At 37.9% G+C, this 23,525-nt stretch overlaps 1 protein-coding gene across 1 annotated transcript in view; it reads right to left on the reverse strand.

Annotated features, from left to right (window-relative positions):
- Positions 1 to 23,525, reverse strand: part of PUDP (pseudouridine 5'-phosphatase) — a 79,903-nt gene that overhangs the window by 35,597 nt on the left and 20,781 nt on the right. The window contains exons 2-3 of the mRNA XM_084294000.1: positions 16,479 to 16,697; positions 6,051 to 6,280 (exon numbers count right to left, since the gene is read on the reverse strand). Coding sequence (XP_084150126.1) covers positions 6,051 to 6,280; positions 16,479 to 16,697 — 449 coding nt within the window. The remainder of the gene's footprint in view (positions 1 to 6,050; positions 6,281 to 16,478; positions 16,698 to 23,525) is intronic.

The raw sequence follows: 23,525 nt of genomic DNA on the forward strand, positions 1-23,525 counted from the left end.
ACAGAATGGTTAGGGTTGGAAGGGACTTTGAAGACCATCTAATTCCAACCCCCTGCCACAGGCAGGGACACATCCCACTAGATCGGATTGCTCAAAGCCCCATCCAATATGGCCTTAAACACTTCCAGGGACAGAGCACCCATAGCTTCTCTGGGCAATCTGTTCCAGTGCCTCATAACCCCCAGTTGTAAAAAAAAATCCTTCCAAATATCTAATCTAAATCTACCTTCTTGTAGTTTAAAGCCATTACCCCTTGTCCTGTTACTATACTCCCTGACAAAGAGTCCCTTTCTAGCTTTCTTGTAGGCCCACTTTAAGTACTGAAAGGGCACAATGAGGTCTCTCTGGAGCCTTCTCTTATCCAGGGTGAACAACCCCAGCTCTCTCAGCCTGTCTTTGTAGGAGAGAGTGTAGAGTGCTCCAGCCCTCTGATCATCTTTGTGGCCTCCTCTGAACTCATTCTAATATGTCCGTGTCCTTTTCGTGCTGGGGGCCCCAGAGCGAAATTCAACACTCCAGGTGCAGTCTCACCAGAGCAGAGCAGAGGAGGGGAATCAACTCCCTCGACCTGCTGGCCACACTTCTTTTGGTGCAGCCCAGGATATGGTTGGCTTTCTGGGCTGCAAGTGCACATTGCTGGCTCATCACATTGAGCTTCTCATCAACCAACACCAAGTCCATTTGCTCCATCCATTCTCTACACAGTTCGTATTTGTGCTTGGGATTGTCCCAGTCCAGGTGCAGGACCTTGCACTTGGCCTTGCTGAAAATCATGGAGTTCGCACAGGCCCACCTCTCCAGATACCTCTTGATAGCATCCCATCCCTCCAGCATGTCAACCACCCCACACAGCTTGGTGTCACTGGCAAACTTGCTGAGGGCGTACTCAATCCCAGTGTTATGTCACCAACAAAGATGTTAAATAGCACCAGTCCCAATACCAAGCCTTGAGGAACACCACTCGTTAATGATCTCCACCTGGACATTGAGCCATTGACTGCAATTCTTTGAGTGTAACTATCCAGACAATTGCTTACCCACAGAGTGGTCCACTCTCATCCACAGAGATTATATAGTTTATATATAGCTTTTATCATTGGGGACAGTGTCAAATGCTTTGCACAAGTCCAGGCAGATGATGTCAGCTGCACTTCCTCTATCCACCAATGCTGTAATCCCGTTGTAGAAGGCTACCAGATTTATCAGGCACAGTCTGCCCTTAGTGAAGCCATGTTGACTTCACTGATGAAGAGATAAGAAATAAAATTTTGTTTTTTTTTTTACACCTACTTTTTACACAAGCTCACAGTAATGGTGGTCACATTAAGTGCCTTATCCGTCTTCTAAGCCTTTGTTTTCCTTGTACAATATAGACTAATATTGCAACATGTTCTCAATGTTCTGAATTTCCATTACTTTCTCAACACATCTTTTGTAGGAAAAAAATTCTCTTTGAACTTCTTTTTTTTCTACGACAGAGTCCACTGAGACTCATAATTTCTAATGCCATTTAATTTTTAATGATCTCTCACTAGATTTGGTACAGAGATTATTCATAACTGTGGGATCAATTAATTAATTAGAAATGGAATAGACCGCAAAGAAATACAGTGTTTTAAATTAATACAAAAGTTTAAATCATTTGGAATTTTTTAAATAGAACAGGCTGATTCTTCATAAAAGAGTTATGTCCACTTATCTTACTCCAACGTTCTCTTCTTTTTAATGGAAGGATACAAATGGTATTTGTTTTTAACTGCACCACTAGAGAGATCTTTAAAATAAAAGATATAGAAAAAAAGTAACAAAAAAAAGTATATGCAAAACAACCAAAGTATTGGAAAGAAAGGCCTTAACCCTCCACATCTTGAAGCACATAAATAATTAATTAATGTGCTTTTAATGACATGAATATATTGAAAGTATGTTTACATGTCTGCATGAGAATGTCTGAAGTTTGAGCTCTAGAGCCATTTTTATTCAGTAGCATAAAATTTATTGTCATGAAACAAAATTTCCTCAAGATAGCATTGAAAACTGATAGTTGGTATATTTTAAGTATACATACATAGCAATAGAAAGGTTTTTAAAACTTGTTTCTTAAAGGATGCTCATTAAAAACAAAGAATAATATTCTAATATGTATAAATTCCAAAAGCATGTTTTAAAGTAATTTAAGTTCTTTAATTCAAACTGGAACAAAAAACATCATTTATCAAAAACACTTTTGTTTTCTTACTTTTTTTCAGATCAAGCTGGTGAACTGTATAGCTAAATTTACCAAGTTTCAAAGCACTGTCATCAATGAAACTCTGCTTTTGCAGCACATTCTAAAGGTTCCTTTAAAAGGGATTCCCTTTGTAAAAATCTGAACCATAGCAAAATAGTAAATAATTAATTCTAAGAGAATTTGAAATAATTTGTTATCCAAATTATGTTCATATAAAGGTGGGAAATAATGATGATAAAAACACTTTTCTTTTTGTGCGTGTGTGTGTGTAGGTAATAGTCTAAATAAAATATATGAAAAGGAAAACAATGTTTGGAACACTGTGGACTGAAATATCTAAAATATTCAAACACAAATTGTTTCTCAGGTTACATATGTACAGCTCCATCTGGTTTGGACACAAGTTTCAATTGTGTATTTTAAAGCAGAATTTGGCATATATTAAAATTAAAAAAAAAAAACACCTTAATTTAGTAAAAGACAAAAACTGTAGTATTCAACTGCAGATCATATTCTGATTACCTGACAGATTTGATTAATAATTAATATGACTATGTGTCATATGTATTAATAGTGTTGTAAGTTCATATAAAACTTCATGTATCAAAAGACAGTAAGGCTTAGGCTGAATTTGCAGTATGTATCTTGTTTGAAATTTCTGTTGTCACCATTATGCTTAATAAATCCCTAGTTAATTAAAGAGTGAAAAAAAAAAAAAAGCCAACATTTAAGAAATTCCCAGATGGACAACTTCTACTTCCCTTCAGTTATACTAAAGAAGCCATCATATGCATTTTTATCTGATTTTAGAACTGCCTCCTTATAGAAGGCTGTCTGAGGCTGATATATCACTATGGCTAAGTTCTGGATTTGGTCTTCTACAGCTATGTTGTATTTTTGGCTTGGATTATTATAGCAGTTTTGAAGTATGTCTCCTGATAGTCCTCAGTGGGTATGTGATTTGTTTCACTGAACAGTTTTTGGGTGTACTAGATCGTTTTAGTGGGAAGTTAACTGGAAGTTCTCTCCAGGTACATATTAAATGATCTCCAACCTTGTTTGCATGTGGGGTGGGTATTTTGATTTTTTTATATTGTTTTGTTTTTTGTTTTCATGATTTTATCTCTTAAAATTACAATCATATTGTGACCTTTCTGAAATAGAAACATGAACTAGGAGCATTGGGAAAGCTGTCCCTCTAGATATTGGGCTCCTCACATGTGCAGATGACTAAACTGGGAGGAGCTGTTGACTCCATCAAGGGCAGAGAAATCATGACAAATTAGAGGTCCTGGCAATATAATATACAATACACAACAATATAAATACACAACAATATAAAGTTTAACAAAAGCAAGTGATGGATTTTGTACCTGGGATGGGGTAACCCTGGCTATACAGACAGAGGGACAAAAGGCTAGCAGGGCAAGCAGCCCTGTAGAAAGGGATCTGGGGGTTCTGGCTGGTGGCAAGTTGAACGTGAGCCAGCAGTGTGCCCTGGAAGCCAAATAGGCCAACTATTGCCTGGGATGCAACACACACAACAGCACTGCTAGTCAAGGGCAGGGATTATCCCACCCTGCTGGTACACCTTTACTTAGAGTACTGTGTGCAGTTTTGGGTTCCACGGTATAAAAAGGACATAAAACTATTAAAGAGCTTCCAAAGGAGGGTAACAAAGATGGTGAAGAGGACAAGACATATGAGGAGCAGCTGAGGTCCATTGGTTTGTTCAGCCCAGAGCAGAGGAGGCTGAGGGGAGGCCTCATAGCAGCCTGCAGCTCCCTCATGAGGCAGGCACTGAGCTCTGCTCTCTGGGGTCAGCGACAGGACCCGAGGGAACAGCATGGAGCTGGGACAGGGGAGGGTCAGGCTGGGTGTTAGAAAAAGGTTCTGCACCCAGAGGGTGGTCAGGCACTGGGACAGGCTCCCCAAGAGCCTTGGTCACAGCACCAAGCCTGCTAGAGTTCAAGAAGCATTTGGTCAACACTCTCAGACAGATGGTCTCATTTTTGGGTGCTCCTGTGTGGAGCTATGAGTTGGATGCAATGACCCTTTTGGGTCCCTTTCAACTTAGGATATTTTTATGATTCTATGTATAACGTTTGTCACTACCAACATTGACATTACATTTCCTTCCCCGTCCTTCAGATATGACACCAAATGTGTGACCAAATATGTCCTGTCTTTATATCAATTCTCAATACCTTTTGCTCTTTTGCTTTCAGAATTATAGAACATCTTACACCAACACCTTCAACCAACTGAAATGTATGCAATAAGCACCTTTGTCATCCTGTTTCACAAAAAGAGATGCCACACAGCATTACAGGAGCATAACTTGATCTTATATGCTCTGGACATACAGTTAAAGAAGCAAGAATAATTTTCTATGAAAGCAACATTAAGCTGCGGTTTCAAGATGGAGCAAGAGAGAACTACAAAAACAGTGTAACAAAACTTTGCTACGTGTTTTTAACTCATCTCTCACTTTCTCCAAAATCCTGGGCTATTGCTTCCCAATATTTGCTCTCAGGTAAGCATTAATATATTCTAAATACATAACTACTGGACTCTGTTGTAGATTTACAGCCTTACTACTCAGAATCTGCAGAGTTCTGCAGCATTTAGAATATACCATACAAGGCCTACACACACAAAAACCTAACATATCCACACAGCAGTCATCTGCATGAATATGGTCAAGTATATTGGGGGTAACTTTTTCAAGTGAAGTTGATACACATACACAGAATGACAAGAGGATGTGCAAGAGAAAAAAAAAAAAAAAAAAGATGGTTAACACTGTTCATAGTATGCTACATTCACTGCAACATATTTCACCAATTCCCAGACAGCAAAAATACGATTTGGGCTCCGGATGAGAATTTAAAGCATGAAAGGCTGAGGAATCTTAGCTAATTGTTCCATATATATTTGTGTACACATTTCTTCTCAACAACCCTCCTGAGAAATCAGTAATCACAGTCTATCCCACTTAAAGTTGTTTCTTAAAAATTAGTATCTAATACATTTTTCTGCAGTAATGAAACTCCTAAACTTCAGAATTTATGTTTCATCAGGATAGACAAGAAGTGAAAAAAAATATTTTAAGAAGAATGGCAATTTGGTTTGAAATATAAGTGAACACATCACTTTAACTGACTACCAATTTATCTTTCAGATATTCTCCCTACAGATTTCTATTTCAAAATCAAGTCTGGAAAGTTATATATGAGTGAGAATCTACACATCTCTACTACTTGAGAAAGATTGCTCAAACTGATCTGTTTTAAATCAGAAAAAAAAAAGAAAAGAAAGAAATACAATCTCAAAGATTTAGAATGCAAGAGGAAAGAGATGGCTTAGAAAAATATATACCCTCTTTACAAAGAAGTATCTTTAATGTTCAGATATTTAAAAGGTAAATCAGCTGCAGAAGTATGAAAAGCAAACTGATCTATCTTTAAATAACTGTTTCTGAACTTTGAGTAGTGAAGTTATGCTTGCAGATTTATGCAGAGAGAGAAAAATCATTAAAGTTTCCTATTACTACACAGTATCATGCAGTAAATCAGAGCAATCTGCATTACAAACTTTATATACACTGAAAGGGAATAATAACACTTTCCAACAACCTCTAGCTTAAACAATATAAACATCGGGGAAAAAAAAAAGAGGTTGCTGACTTTTCAAATGTTTGTATTAAATCTTAACCTAAACATTTATCATAGTCAATCAATCAATAAATAAAAACCGAAACGTAGCCTGGACAGTATACCCCTAACTTTTCAGTTCATTTATTCCCTCCCCTCCTTACCTTCTCTGGAGCTGCAGGAGGGTGAAATCTCTTTGCACAAACTAGAAATCCATCAGGCTGTGGTTTGCCACTCTTCACCTCAGGGTCATCTCCCAACACAATATGATGAAAAAGACCGAAGAAGTCTTTGTGTCTGGCTGTTTTCATCTGAAATGTCACTTCAGCTGAGCTAGTGGCAACAGCTATGGGTATGTTGTGCTTGTGTAAATGCCGGATCAGCTTATCAACCCCTGCAAGACAAATACATTATATGTATATATGCATATCCATAGGTATTCGTATTAATATTTTTTCTTAATTACAACACATTTGGCAATACTTCAACAATGTTGTCATACTGAATATAATATTTTACTTTGATCATTTAAGTGTCAAAGAGAATTCTTGTTATGTCTGAAATGTTCTTGCTCCATGCAAAGATCATAGAATATTCCTCAAGGTATATATTTATTCTGTTATCACAATGTTTTTCTCAAAATACGCCAAAGATTACTTGAATATCATTGTATACCCTTCCCAATCTCATTCAGTAAGGTCCTCAACATTATATATGTTCATTATTTCAAATTCTCTGTAAGTGGAAGAAAAACACAGGAAAACAGTTCCTTTTCACACATACACCTGGAGTTATGCTCCTAGAAAACAAACAAAAATACATAGATAGATAGATGGATCAAGGTCAAAAAAATATGCTCTTCTCACTGACTGGTACAGTCTTTAATTTCTGAAGCAGGTAACCAACTGGCTTAAACCAGCCCCTAAGAGTGCTCAGTTTCTCTTTAGCAATTACTAGAGAAAGTAACTGGGCAGAATAGAGGAGTTGTCAATCACAGTTGTTAATACCAGAGCTTTATCTATTGATGCTGTGAACCCAGAGTAATGAACACCTTGAACATAATAGGTAGAAACTTCAATCTGATCCAATCTTCTAGTGAAGGTTAATGTAGGGAAAAGTGGAAACATGGCAGCCTATGTAAGAAGAAAACATGCTTCATTATTCAGTGCAAGTTTTGAGTTTCTTGTGCAAAGGTTTCAATGTTTCTTCACAGCAGCATTCTGAATGCAGGTTACCTCTCTTCAGATAACTAATTTTCTTCAGTCCCACAGCTTCAGCTCATCTGTCAGTATATGTTTACTCTACACTTCTATTGGAGGTAGCCAGCTACAGAAAAGCACTGTTGCTGAAAGGTCATTTCTTCAGGGTCATTTCTTTCTCTTATATTCCCTAAGCTCTTCTCATGATTCCAGTGTGTAAATATGTCTGTGTGCATGTTTACTTTCTCTTTTTGACTGTCCTAGCTAAAAGGGAGCTAGAATGCAGCTGTCCTTAACACCTTCAGACAGCAAAGATATATATTACTCAGAAAATGCACTTCAAAAATGTCTTTAAAATGATTTCTTGAATATGTGCAAACAGCAAAATAGATTAGAAAAAATTAAATATACAATAGGAAAATCAGCTGTGCAGAAAAAAAATAAATTGCATATGGAAGAATAGCTTGCATAACTTAGCAAGATGAAGACAGCAGCAGTAGAAAAATATTTTAATTCAGTGTTTATTATTTATTTGGAAAAACTATACATCAACAAAATCCATTTTTTGTTTGAGTCAATTACCACCAATACAGCTCTAGACAGTTACCACCACATTGAATTACTAATATGATTACTGTGTTAATTCCTAATAATTCTTTATTAGGAAGATAATATCTTTTTTAGTATCTTCCTTTTGCCTTTTTTTCTCAAAAAAAAAACAACAACCACAGGTGGGGAACTGATTGAAAGATACAGAAGCAGCTTCCACTGGCACATACTTTGTTGCTAAATTCACCTACAGCTACAAAGCACTTTCAAATGAAGACTTCAGTTACATCAAAAACAACAAATCAAAAACGCAATGTCTCTGAAGAAGTACAATGGAAGTTCTTGTGAACTCACTAACTTCTAACTTACTTACTACCATGTAAGGTATCAAGGTCCATCCACCACAGAAGGACCCACCTGCTACGCTTCTTCAGACCATCCTCTACCCCTCCCGCTGAAAGTTCAGCTACGTGGAGCAATTCATTTTTTTTCTTCTAGTCTTAAAGCAGTCATTGATTAAAAACAATAACAACAACAAAAAAGAAAGAACAAAAGAAATAAAGTTCCCCATTTTTCCAGAGTGAGGATATAGTCTTGATGTACTACATAAATAGTGACAAACCTAGAGAGCACAGCATCATTTCCTTCAAGAAATCATAACAAGATCAGGAATATATATGTTACTTTGTTATACTTTATTTCCAAATGTACTCTTTTCATCTTAAATCATCAAAAAGGTAAATGATGTTTCTTTCCTCTATCCCTAATAAGATCGAAAACAGACACAGAAGCTTACTACATTTCATATGCAATAGTTACACACTGATGGCTACTGGAAAGAAATTAGGTAAAAAGAATTCTAAGCTAAATTTAGGTAAGGAAGCAAAAAAGGAGGATCAACTTTAAACATCAGCATGTTTAAAAACAGATTAATCACAAATGTCAATGAAGTTAGCAACTCTGAGGGAGAAAAAAAATACAATAAAACCTAAACCAAGAGAAAGGAGTGATTTCTCCTGAGACCACAAACACATTTGGGGAAAAAAAAAAAAAAAAAAAAGAGATCAATACTTTTTTTCTGAAAGTTGCACCATATAGAATGTATACATTATTTTATTTTATTTTTGAAGGAAATATTATTCCTCCACTAGTCTCCTAATGTGCTCTTCATTCTCTTTAGAGTCTGCTGAAACCACAGTAACAACTAACACATTGGATCAACTGAGAAACTTAAATTAAGACTTACCCTGAACAACAACAAAATCCTTGGGCTAACTCACATTTTCCTTCTCAGTGACCAATACAAACATGAAGTGTAAAAGTTCAGGAAACCAAAAAATGCTATGCTAAAATGATTTGTCTAAAATAGTTCCTTTCTAATTATTTATGTGCTGTTACAACATTGTATTCTACATGATTTTCCCCTCCCAACCCCGAGGTTGGAAGGGAGCTCTGGAGATCATCCGGTCCAGCCCCCTTGCTCAAGCTGAGTCACCTAAAGTTGGCTGACCAGGACCACACCAGGCAGCTTTTGAAGATCTCCAGGGAGGAAGACTCCAAAACCTCTCTCTGGGCAACCTCAACCTGCACAGCAAAGTGTTTCCTGATGTTCAGATAGAAACTGTTTGTGCCCACTGCCTCTTGTCCTGCCACTGGGCACCACGGAGCCCAGCCTGGCTCTGTCATCTCAGCATCCTCCCTTCAGGTATTCATACTCATTGATGAGATCCCCCCGAGCCTCCTATTCTCCAGACTGAGCAGTCCCAGCTCTCTCAGCCTATCCTCAAAGGAGCTATGCACCACTCCCTTGTTCAACCTGGTAGCCCTACATTGGTCTGTTTCCAGTATGTCTCTTGTACTGGGAGCCCCAGAACTGGACACAGCACTCCAGGTGTGGCCTTATCGAGCTGAGTAGAGGGGGAGGATCACCTTTTTTGACCTGTTGGCAACACTTGGCCTAATGCAGCCAAGAATACTGTTAGCCTTCTTAATAGCAAGTGCACATTGCTGACTCATGTTCAATTTGCCCTTTTCTGTCACCCTGCTTTCCAGCTGGGTGGCCACAGGTGCTTGGGGTTGTTCCTGCCCAGGTGTAGGACTCTACATTTCTCCTTGTTGAACTTCATGAGATTCTTGTCAACCCACCTCTCGAGCTTGTTGGGGTCCCTCTGGATGGCAGCATGGCCCTCTGGTGCCATCCCTCCAGCCAGGCCCTCCAGTTCATATCATCTGAGGGTGCACTCTACCCCATCATCCAGATTGTTAATGAAGGTGTTAAAACAGGACTGGACCCTGTACTGACCCCTGGGGTATACTACTTGTTGCTGGCCTCTAACTAGATTTTGCACCACTCACCACTACCCTCCAGGCTTGGCTACCCAGTCAGCCTTTTCAATCCACCTCATTGTCTGCTCATCCAGCCCATACTTCAACAACATCTCTACGAGGACCTTATGGAGGACAGTATCAAAGGCCTTACACGAAGCCCAGGAAGACAATATGCACTGCTCTCTCACTTTCAGTTATCTCCTCTTTTTAGTTATCACATTTTATACTAAAATGGCATTATTCATTATGAAGTAAAAATTAATAATACATTTGTAATACCTGTAACCTAACTCAATTTGATGGAAAACAAAGTAAACTTTGATTTTCCTTTTAGTTTTATAAAAATGTGACCTGTTTCATACAAGATATTTCAGAATGGTAAATGACATACACATTTTTGCTAGACTTTATTCAGCATACTTCCAAATTGCCCTATCATCCCTTTTCCTCTGTTTGTCTACCACTGAACAGGACACTGTTCTTAACATGCATCACTACTGGAGTTTCAGAGTGAAATCTATTTCCTGCAGAATGCCTCCAGACAAATATGGAGATAATATAAAGCTGTTCTATTTTTTTTTCCTTGTACAGATTTCCAACCAAACTTCTGTCTTATAAAACATTTTATATATATATATTTTTCTCTTTTCCTGAAGTGAAGTTTGTATGAACGTGTTATAGTAGACTATAAGAATGTTTTGAGATAGAAAGGAAAATAATGTTCATCACAAACAGGGCAAATATATGAGATGGGGAAAATGATTATTTATTCCACTTCAGTGAACCATAATTTGTTTCCTCAGTTCAACAGTTGAATGTTTTCCATTGTTCATATTTCTGCCTGCAGTCTATTCACTTGAAACCATAACTACACCATCAGGCAGACAATTGCACACTAAGCTCTGCCAGTATCTTAACCTGAAAATTCCCTGTTTGATGGTCTTCTTGGTATGGTCAAAATCCTACAGTCTTGTGGCTTCAGGAATACAGCTGGCTTGCGTACAGCAAGCAGAGTGCAAGAACAGTACCACATAAATACTAGGCCTATAGGGACAATCCCAAAGTCTTTCCTAAGCGTCTATTACAATCCTAAAAAGATGAACATTAACTATGTATGAGAAAACCCCTAAAAAATTAATGGAAGTCCCCGGGGCCTTGTCTTGAACAAAACCATGGGCTGTATACAGGATCACAGGAAGCTAGTATAATAAAATTCACAAGCTATCTCTTAAGCTTCAAAATTAGATCTCAAATAAGCAAACAGTGGCATTTTCAGGGGCAAATCCGTTCATGAAATCACCATGTACCACACCTCCTGTTCATCTTCCTTGCATGCCTCCTATGTACTAATTACATCTAAACACTATTTAACAATATTTTACCTATTATGCAACCCCCTGCTGTAATTTTGGAGCTTGTCTATGCTATGTAGTCCATGCTAATATAACTATTTTTGCAAAGTCTTTTAACTGAGATGCAGCGTATTCTGCAGAAGAAACAAGGCTACAGAGTTGTATTGTTTAGACAACACTGTCTTGATCAACACTGTCTTGATCACTGAAATTTTTGTTGGAAAAGGTATACTGGTCACCATGCACTTTCTTCACATAGTTTGCCAATAAATTATGAGCCCAAATACAACTTTACTCTCTTTTTTGCAGACTTTCAGCACTCCCTCTAAGATGATCTTTGATACACCTATCACAGTGTTGCTCCTTATTCTCTGTTCCAGAGACAGAGTTAGCTTTCTACTCACACTAACAGCATGAGAGCAGAGGACACCTGACCTCAGGGTCATCAAAACTAAGGCAGTTCAGAGACCCAAATTCAAGTCTGCAACATATTACACAAAACAAGTAGTCTGTGAGGTTTCAGTAAGTATTTGAAATAAAAGATTTACTGCTGAGAAAATGGATAAAGGAAACCAAAGTGCACCATGCATTGTGTAAATTAGCTATGTACATGCATTATGCATGTCTTGTATGATTTATGTCCAGTTGTGCACAAATGGAAATCTTAAGGATAAATATAGCAACTGCATTAAAAGACTGCTCCTCTTTTTCAAAATCATTTGCAGTTACTACACTGAACATAATATCAGACCCAACTTTAAGCTCTTCAAGATTTCATCACTCTTTTTAATCAAAGAAAAGCTAACATTGTCACTCAGGGCTTTGTCAAGTTGATTGGATTTCTAGCCAATTCAATGATAATCCTTTAAGATCATAAAAGCAATTCTACAGTAAAAACCTCAGCAGCATCAAAACACAAAAAACACCCAAAGAGGAAAAATATCTTACTGAGAACAATAAAAAGCTGTCTGTTCATCTAAGGGAAAAAAAATTTAAATCAGTTTGTATATAGTCTGTTGTGTTACGACAGCTCCAAGCCCATCACCACAGCACTATTCATTATGTGCACGTTCTCAATCCTCAAGTGAATTTAGCATTGCTGCTGTTATGATGATAAAGTGATGGAGGTGGGGCTATCCACCACTTGGTGTAATTGCCATGAATCTCATGAGACTGTGGAAATATATCTCTCATATCCACCTGTTTCTTTTTTGTTCTGAGATATCATTTTAAAAATGCTATTTGTAATAGTACATTATTCTTTCACTGAGCTACAAAACTGGAGATGGAAACTAATAACCTACACCCCAAATTGGAAGGTAGTTGGCTATTAATAAAGAATTCTATCTTCTCATCTTATTGCTCTCTAAAGAGTGCCAAAGACTCTTCTGTTGGCATAGAGTCTCCCTGTTCACCAAGCCAGTTAATCTTGCCATAGTCTGGACATCCTGACACATATATAGCCATGGAAAAAAATATAAGTTCTAAATTTTACATAATTCAACACCTCCGGCAACTGTATTGATAACTTCCTGGTGAAAGCATTTTTGGGTTGCAATTCTTCAGGACTTACTGCAATGGAGAAGTGTTTGAAACCAGCCAAACAGACCGGATCGTTCCCAGTTTGCAGCTAATTGATGGATCTCCATGGATTATAGGCTCCCTGAGACCAGCATGGCCTCACCAGAGTTTCCTACCATTAAAACAATAATAGTAAGGAAAAGAAAAAACAGGCTTCCTACTATGTTGTATACCTGTTAAGGGCACAAACATTAATCAAGGAAACAACAGCTAAGCAAACTAGACTGCTGGTTGAATGGAACTGCTCAAGAAAAAAAGACGTAAGGCTTTAAAATAAGTTGTCACTGGAACTTGTATTTCTTTCCTTCTCTTTTTGTAATTTCTGACTGGCTTGATGTGGTACTAAAACTTAGCTATGAAATTACTTCCTCATGCTTGCAAAAGACAGCCAACCATAAGTGAATATGAAAATGGTTTCCATATCACATTCTGCACTGGCCGAACAGGAATTGCAAACAAGAAATCCCAGCTAGCAGGAAGATGATCCAGTGGTGGAAAACTTCTGAAAGGAGCACACAATCCTTAAGCATCTGTACCTTGTGATGGTGATGAGCCAAAAAGTGCAGACTGCTATGAAATAACGGCATTAATTTCATACCTGTGACATGATTGTAGTAGCTATTGGCAGCTGAGTTACCTTGAGTTAGATTTTTCTGGCTGTGTGTATATTCTGGGTTTGTGCTAAGCCCCAGTACACCTATACATGACATGTATAGGCAAATGTACATATGCATGGTTTTCTTCTGTTCCACTTGTCATTCCTTCTGATGATCTACTTCCCGGCAATGCAGTACAACGTTTGCAGAAACAAAAAGTCTGCTACGTTACTCTTGCAGATAACAATGTCTGCACTCTGACAGAAATATTTAGAAAAGCAGCACAAGCAGCAGCCCTGTCATTTTGTCAGCACTGTCTTGAATTAATTCCTTGCCACACTAAATCAAAACTAGCTTACCCTAGGATTCTTTCAGAACTAAAAATAACAATGAAAAACTCACAAATACTGGAAAAGTCCCTATTAGAAATGGATACATCCTCTTCATAGATTAACCTTGTACTTGACCATAGCTTGATGTATTGAAGCTTGCCAGTCAAGTTCAGCCATACTGAAATCTTCCAGCTTGCACGTTCATCCACTAATGTCTCTTAAAACCATTATAGAGTGGCATGGCTTTGATACACACTGTCAGACAAAACTACCATACCATCCCTAACCATGGCTGACATATCTGTCACTTACTTGATTTGAAAATTAAAAAAAGAGTTGTACTACTGGCACAAACGTGTGCATAGCACATTCTATGTCCAGAAACAAGTGCTGCTTTCCTTGAGTTACTTTTTCAAATACTTTTTGTCACCATTTAGCACTGTTCTCCATCAATCCAAATTTAAATCTTATTTCTTGGAAAAGCTGTAGAAATGGATTGAAAATAGAACCTCACCTACCTATTAACTGCCAAAAAATGGTCATGTCAGTCATCTTACACCATTATTAAATATCATGACAATTAACTTTCACTTTGGGGTATTTACCTACAACAACGTGAAATACAAGTTTAGTCAGAGAACTCTGTAAGCACAAGATGTCACCACAGCCTTACATCTTATACAACAGCTGCATTAAGTTCATTCGTAATTAAAGAACATTAAGAGACTATAAACCTCCGAAGATTATATAAATATCCTCACAAGAGACATGAGAAAGGTATTAGATTAAAAAAATCTGGTTATCAGATTGAAGCACAGGTTAGTCCGTAAATAAAACAAATACCAAGTAGCTAGTGCCATTTCTTTTTAGATTACTGACATTAACCTGTCTTTCTCAAAATTCATGGCAATTCAGCTTGTATCTCATATAATGCTACCAAGTACAAATGTTATTAATTCACTGACCAAGGCTGCCTTTGCTCCCCATAGTGGCCAGTAAGCATAAAGTATTTAAGTTCACATCAATTCTGCTTCAGAAAATTGCCTGAAGAGAGTTATCACATATATTTAGTTAAACTGAAAGGATAACCAGTTGAACAATTCTGGTTATGATAAAAACGTTCATATGCTTGTCCCAGTAAGAATTGTGGTTGTTTTGCCTATAATAGTCTAGCTTCAGTGAGCACAGAATTCACTTTTTGAAGTCAGGAACAGTGCAAAACTTAATGTTTCCTCTGGTTAATCTGTTCCATCATCTCTCTGCATCTCTTTTCAAGCCAGCTCACCCACTTTATCATAATCCTCAGCAGACATGGAATATCTACTGAACGGCATCTACTATTTGTGCTGCTCCATTACCATGACTCTTCTTTGAGCCTCCTAACACTTCCATCACCAACCTGTCCATCTGGCATTTTCTAAGCCCAGAATAAAGTGTTTTGTTTGTCTTACAAACAATATATGTGCAAAGTTAGTCCCAGAAGTTTGACATGAAAAATGAAAACCAAATCCCTCCATCTTTCTTACTTTCGTATAGATTTTAACTAGGCTTACAGTGTTAGGTGGATCTATGAGAGAGAAAGATGCAATTTCAAAAATCCTGCATATAAAAGGGATCAGCAAGATATATACATAAATTGGCTGCCCAAGAGGCTAAAGTGCTTAAAGCTACCAAATTACACCTTTTGTTCTTGATTCTTTTATTTCTTTTATTTGTTCCTAACATAACACATATTTTTAACATTCAGCCTCTTAATGCATTATAAAACTAGGTATAAAAAGGCAGCTAAAAATTAAAACATTACCATTAATGTGCTGTGACAAACAAGCATGCATTCTAAGAGAAAAAAATCTAAAAATTGGACTTATTTTACTGACACACAGTTATCTCACTTTAAAGTATATACAGATATATTTTATTTCTCTCTCTTTCCCATTCTTTTCCCCTATAAATTTTTGACATTTGCTCCAGGATGTTTAACATTGTACAAAAAGCCAACAGCAATTCCAGTTTCTAGTATTCCTTCTCTTATATGACTGAAGATTTTTCTCTAAGCATCCCACACATAAATGTAATAGAATATAGAAGTATGAATCTTATCTGTGGTGTGAATTCATCCTCTTGCCTATATTGAGGCACCTGGTTTAAGCCACTCATTTTGGCTTCCTGCACAACCACTGTTAAAAGACAAGTATCTTCAGGAAGTGGTTAAACTTACCTGACTTAGGATAACCAGAGAAACCCTCCCTCTCCACTGAAGCACAGGTGGCTCAGATGCCATGCTTAAGTTTCAATGTTCAAATTAGGAGAGATGAATCTCACCTGAAAAAACCCATGGACACATACATTTGCCTGTACACCAAGAAGTATGTTTGTGCTTAAAGTTGGCTTATGCACACAGCCAGAGAAAACTAAATTGAGTTGCACAGCTGCCAACAACTTTTCTAAAGAATATCTAGTTTACAAAACAGAATTTGTGTATATTTACATAATCTTTTTTTCTTCTTTTCTTTAAAACACAAAGAAAACTGCTGTTCAAGTAAACAGGAAAAAATACTCAGTACCCTTTAACAGGAAGGTAGATTAAAAATCTCTGCCTTGGTTAGCATTGACATAATTCCACAAGCAGTTTATAAATACTGAAAAGAAACGTACCTGGCATCAATTCAGCAGTAGGGAATATCTTCTCCTGCTTCATTTTACTTTCATGTAATAACTCTTCTTTGGTTATTGGCAGATCTAGAACATCTCGAATAATCTGTGCCCCTTCTAGTGCTTTTTTACCCATGACCAATGATTTCACATCCCAGGTATACTTCTTTCCAAAACGCCCACAGATCTCTTCAAATACCATTGTATAGAGACGCTCAGTATCTGCCAAAAAATAATGATAAGAAAAAAGATTTCAAACACATGCAGCCACCTTACAAAGAGGAAGGCATAAATGGTCACACAGCAATCTGCCAGAAACAAGAGGGCATATCCAAATGGACAAAATTGCCTCCCTTTACTCAACAAGGAGAAGGCAGACTTCAAAGATCACCTTAGAGGTACCTGGGTTTTTCAAGCTGTCACATCTGCATTCAGAAAAGGTTTCTGAGGGTCACAACAAAGAACTACCTGGACCTGTTCTTCTATCAACTTTCTTTCCCACTGGCACTCTACTATACAGGTCAGCAGGCAGTGTCTTAATTAAAATACTCTTTATTCTTTGTATAACAAGAAAAGAAGGGAAGGAAATTTGGTACTCAGAGATGTCATTACATATTCCATGTAAATTGAAAAGAAATTAATTAACTATTTAAGAGTGTCTATGAACGGAAGCTTCAGAGTGCCTTCAAAAGACACTACAGTCATTATTACAGCGTTGCTGGCACTTCTGCATTTACATGTGATTACTAAAGCAGAACACCCCCACTTGTATTTCCAGAGGGGTTCTGGCAAGAGTAAACTTCAGGCTGAGTTTTGCCAGTGAAACTATCAGTTTCACTGTGAAAGGTGCTTTCAGTTTCTGAACTCATTTGTTTTTAAAAAATGTCAGCAAACAATCCTTTCTGTCTTCCCTAGAAACAAATCATTGAAAAAGAAGGTCAATAACATTTAATTTAAAACCAAATGGAGGAAGAAAAGTCCTTTCAACACTTGGTTTCACTTGAGCAAAGATCCTGAACAGTGGCTTTTCTACCAGTCTGTTTATCTTTTTGAGTGGTCTCCTTTGATACAAAGCAACTGTTGTTAACCATCCTTTAATTTCCTTCTCATGCATTTCTTTGCTTTCTGTATCTCTAAAGGTATGCTTATTATTATTATCACTTAAACAACGAAAGACAAAAGCAAGAAAAGAAAGGAACTGCACTTATGAGATTTGTTTAGAGAGATCAGGGACTTCACTTGTCTTCATGTCCTTTGCCATGTAAAAGTATCATAATAGGGAAAATAAAATAGTGAAATTATTCATGAGCACGTTGACTTACTTTCTGAATACATAACAAGTAGGCAACAGAACTTGAATCGTAAGCTTTAACATCACTACTATGAAAAGGACAGAGCGAAGAAAGAAAAGCAGAGCGCATGACTACAATACACCCAAAGATCTTCCCCTGCAGTCTGACAAAATGCACACTGCTTAACCACAGTAATCTGCTTCTCCTGAGATCAGCAGATGGTTCCGATCTGAAATGAAATGGGAAACATCATCACACGTATCATCGTGTGAGCACACAAAGTGCAGAAGACACGCTCTACCACCTGCCAGAACACTCCCTCCATTTCCCCTTCAGGAGGGATGCTGAGCCAAAGGAGCAGCAAGAGAACTAACACACCTGCCTGGGATGCTTAACAGGGCAGCGAACATTTCACAAAAGCCTCTTTGCTTAAAAATGAGAGAAAAATAACAATAGGACCTATACAAGTGTATGCAAATGCTTCTCAAACAGCTACATCTACTGAAAAAATGTCAGGAGTAACCTGAGAGCCATGAAACACACATGAAATGTACCACTGCATCATTCTGAATCAGAAGAGACACAAGCGACTTGGCTTTGAAAACTGCTAAGCCGGCTAGCACCAGGAAGAAAAAAACAACCAACTGCTTGCTTGACACTGCCAGGTGGTACTCTCAGCAAGCTGAGACGGTTAGTTAAGAATATAATACTTAAAAATTCACGGTTCTCTCTTTCCTTTTTTCTGATGCATTGATTTTCCTTCACCAGGTTAAGGACATAAAACTCTGACCCTAAACTGTAAATTGAAACTGAAAATTAATCCTCATCCTATTAAACATTATATATCAAACTACGCAGAAATAAAACAAAACAAGGAAATGAAAAAAAAAATTGTAGAACATGAACATTTTCCTATACATTTGTACAATTATTACATTAACCTATTTGAAAGTGAATGACTCAACTGTATAGCTAATTAATTTAATAGCCTCCTGCATTTTAAATATCAGATACCAGACTTGTGAACTGAATTCTTTTTCTTCAAAAAAAAAAAAAAGGCTTAACACTGTCCAGATTGCTGACCTAAAAATAATGGTATGCAGTTTGCAGACTGAAGAGCACTCATGACCAGCTTTGAGTCAAATATATTAAAATAATTAATTCTTATCCTAATTGTATTGTGTTAGAATGTAGTTCTCTCAACTCTGATCAAAGTGTTATATAAAAATAAGCAAAATATGGCCAACACACAAATAATCAGTGAATATATTTAATTTAAATGTGAGCTAGTCTCACTTATTGCTCATGTGCTTAAAGCAACATAAATGCTCAAACAAGCAAATTCTCAGAAAGACTTCCTTTTCTTTCCTTTCCTTATTTTACTTGCTCAAACAGACATGTTCTACTACAGCACATGAATAAAAACTGAAATCTAGAAACTACATCCACACTAACACACACGCTGCTTAACCACCAATCAGAACCTGAGGAAACCACTTCTGGAAAAGACACACTTCCTGCATACATTTAACAGATAATGACAAACAACCTATTTGATTGAGGAAAGCAAAATCTCTACATCCACCCTATAAATAGACAGCAGTAACTAATTCAAGACTTCCCATTCCCATTCAAATAGAGGAACATCAAAAAACTGGTTAACAAAATGTGAAGCAACACTACAGAGGACAGGCAGGTCCTTTAGGGATCCTTGGCAGAATGAAGACTGGCCACAGGGTTGTGGTTATAATTGGAGTTTTATTATTACGTAAAACTAAACTAACAATCAGCATAGCTTATTATCTATAATTTCTATCTCTTAGCTTAGCATATAGTTACACAGAATTTCCAGGTTCTCATTTACATGGGGTTTTCAGCCACATGGATGGCCCCTCTACAGATCAGGTCAAATTCTTATCAACCAGCGCATGACAATCACAAGCAAGACTCGGAGCTTTCATGAAAGATCACAAGTCACTAATTCAGTCCCCAGAGGCAGAAGACAATGGTGGAGGCCACTGGGACCACAGGTTTTGCTGCCTTCCAGCAGTTCTGGACTAAGTCCCACTCAGTGCTTGTAGCTGTTTGTATTTACAGCCAGTGCTCTCTGTGCTGTCAGATTTCCCTGTTCCAGGATGGGTCTCACTGCATACTGGTGATCCAACAGCTGGGTATTAATAACATTGATGGGCTTCACCACCCTCTCAGTGGGTGTCCCCCATGCTCTCTTGGTGACCCAGCACCTGGGTCTTGATATCACTAATGCCCTTAGCACCCTGACAGTGGGTGTCCTCACAGCCTGGGGCCAGAGAGGGGGAAAGGGAATGAGGCAGGGGTGGGTATACATTAACAGACTGCTTACATATTGTGGATATTTGCCTTATTGCTGGTTATGCTAACCATCCTGCCAGAGGTCAGCAGCCGGGGGTACCAGTCACACAAACACAAGATAAGCTAGTTTCTTCCCCCATTGTAACATAAAATAATCTATAAGACGTCTGATTAATCAGAGTCTAAGTACAGAAAGCAATCATAATTTCAAATTACTGCAAATCTGCAATACGGTTAGAAATCTAATGCACACAGATAGATACAAAACATCGATAAAATAAAACAACCAAGAGGAATTAGAAATTCAGTTAAAGTGCCTACTAGTAAGTATCTTAGACACCTTAGTATGTCCAAGCCATCCACTGATACTAAAAAAGGAACATTGGCAAGACTCGCACCTGACTAAAAGAGCAACTGGAGGCTTAGCCAGATGCCTACAGCATCCCAAATGGTAGTAAACATACACATTTAAGCAAGTGAATCTGGCCCCAACTGCTAGCTCCCATCAGGAATATTTGTTGAGAAAACAGCAGGACACATGTGGCAGTGGTCTGTTCCGACAGAAGGTAGAAAAATCGAGACTTCTTAGGCCCTGCAACTTGCAGTAAATGTATAACCTCAGCTTTATTCCCTTCTGCTTTTCAAAATACTTTTCATCTTTCCATTTCTCATCCCTTGGTGTACCTTTTACAGGACATCATCAGCATGACTTACTGTCCATCCACTTGCTACATTTCACTGGGAATGAGTGACATTCATTCCCTAGCCACATATCATCTTGTAGTCATTTTTATAGCAATCTTTCCTATACAGAAAGCACAGGCAGCCCCACTGGTGCTGTTTACAGTGTGTAAGAGCCAATCACAATAAATACAAATAAGGTGACAAGAATGACAGAGGCACTGGATTGCTCAACTTGTGATCCAGCATAAAAATATGCTGGCGCACATTCAGAAAAGCCTACAGGTCAGTTGGCAGCAGACCACAGTGCAAAACTTGAGTGTATGATCTGTTCACATCACTGAGGGTCAGAATTAGAAGTGCAGATCTACCAAGGTTAGAGGTATAGCAGTCATCAATCAATTCAGTACATAAACTGCAGCTTTATCAACTGCTTACCTACACAAGAAGATGGCTTAAAACAGAAGATAACAACTTCGTGTCACGGTTTAGCACTGGCAGGTAGCTGAGCACCACACAGCCACTCACTCCCCTGGTGGGACAGGGGAAAGGACCGGACAAGTGTGAGAACTCCTGGGTTGAGATAAGGACAGCTTACAAGTTAAAGCAAAAGCCACGCATGCAAACAAGGCAAGACAAGGAATTTATTTGCTACTTCCCATCGGCAGGCAGGGGTTCAGCCACTCCCAGAAAAGCATGGCTCAGCACGTGCAATGGTTTCTTGGGAAGGCAAACGCCATCACTCTCATCATCCCCTCCTTCCTCCTCCTTTACCACAGCTTTTATTGCTGAGCATGTTGCCATATGGTATGGGACATCTCTTTGGCCAGTCTGGGCCAGCTGTCCTGGCTGTGTTCCCCCCCAGCTCCTGGTGCACCCCAGCCTCCTTGCTGGAAGGACAGCACAAGAAGCTGAAAAGGCCTTGGCTCTGTGTAAGCACTGCTCTGCAACAAACAAAACACCGGTGTGTTATCAAAACTATTTTAATGACAAATCCAAAACACAGAATCATATGAGCCCCTACAAAGAAAATTAATTCTATCCCAGCCAAAACCATGACACTTCATGAATGAATAAGGAACTTGATTTTTTTATATGCCTTCTGAATTTATGCAAATAATTTTATTATAAATCTAGAACAGTCTCTAATTTACGAAGGAGATGTGGCTATTGTGCATAAAAGTTCATCTTAGCCATCGGTTCTGAGTTCTTCTTTGAGTAACCAAGCCCATCTTCGCACTGAATTTTCCTAATGAAATATGCCTATGATTAATGCTTACACAGTCTAAACAGAGTTTTAGTTATATGAACTTGATACTTTCTAGTAAGTCAAAATCTGATTCTGGACATATAAACTGTACAAGATTTTTACTTTGATGGGGATAGAGAGATGACTATGTAAAGGGAAATTTTTCATTTCAGCAAAAGGTTTATTAGGTCCATAGTTGTAAAGCAGATCTTTACTATGTAGGAGAGAACCATCTTCAGTATTCAGTTTAGGCTAATTCAAACACAGTCATTTTATCATGATTTTGGCCGAGGAATAAGAAAATCTCCTGAGATTTTGTCACCATGAATACTGAATGAACACACAGATTACTAGGATTTTGTATTCCTAGCAGTCTTTCACAATATTCCTTTCAACCCCACAGGATACGTATGCAACAGTGTAAGAAGCTATACAAATTACTGAAATACTTGGTTGTGGTACAAGAGAGAAATATAATTATACACCAGAATATAAGTTTTTACTGTGCTTTTTACAACTCAGTGACATTTAGCATGGTGCAAAGTTTTAACTTGCAAACAAATCCATGCAATTGTTGAAATGTGGAAAAACAGCATTCAAAAGAGCATTAGATGTTTCTTCTACTCATGGAGTTATAGAAATAATACATGTTTACATTTTCTCTCATTTCTGCATTTAAACATAACACAGTCTTTGGTGTGTTTCTTCTCCTGCTATACCAGTGGAAGTGGGAAAGAACCTAAGATTTAAACACAGTAATGGCAAGAACAGAATAGTAACAGATTTCCCAAAAGAAAGACCAATTCTGTCAAGTCTTGTCAATTATCACATGCAGAACTTATACAACAGCCCTCCAAGTTTCATGCCCCCTACTCTGACATCTACAAATCCATAAACTCACAATCACACTCTCCTTCTCTCTCCAGCCTATGAAAGGTGCAGCTGATCAGCTCACTGGCCAGTTGTGTCAAGTCTGTCAGACCCAGGAACATAACAAATGCTTCAGCACTGCACAAAAGCCAGGAAGGGGTGTTTCTGGGTAAGGCTCTGTGCTCCAAAGAGATTCATCATCAGGTCCACTGCTCTGCAGCACCTCTCCCCACAGGCAGCACATGCTCCTTGCATGTTTGATCACAGAGGTGAACCAGTTGAAAAGTCCATGTAACTGAGGATACAAGTATTTCCAAATGGTATGTCAAAAAATTTAGGAGATGCCACTACCACATTAAAATTTATCACAGATCCTGGTGCATTCGATAAGCAAGCAAGAAAAAAAAAAAAAAAAAAAAAAAAAAAAAGACTGGAAAACCAATGGCCTTTGAACAGCAAACTTGGAATGGAATAAGGAATATTTTCTTAAACCAAAAAAATAATTTAAGATATTATTATCCACAAAAAGTTTATCGATTATAGCTCCATCTCGAAAAATTTAGAAAGAAAGACTTATTATGTCAGATTGCTAAAATATAGAAATTCAACAGCATTATAAAAGCCAGT

This window comes from Netta rufina, assembly GCF_964035555.1.
Source record: "Netta rufina genome assembly, chromosome: 1".
Lineage (NCBI taxonomy): Eukaryota > Metazoa > Chordata > Aves > Anseriformes > Anatidae > Netta > Netta rufina.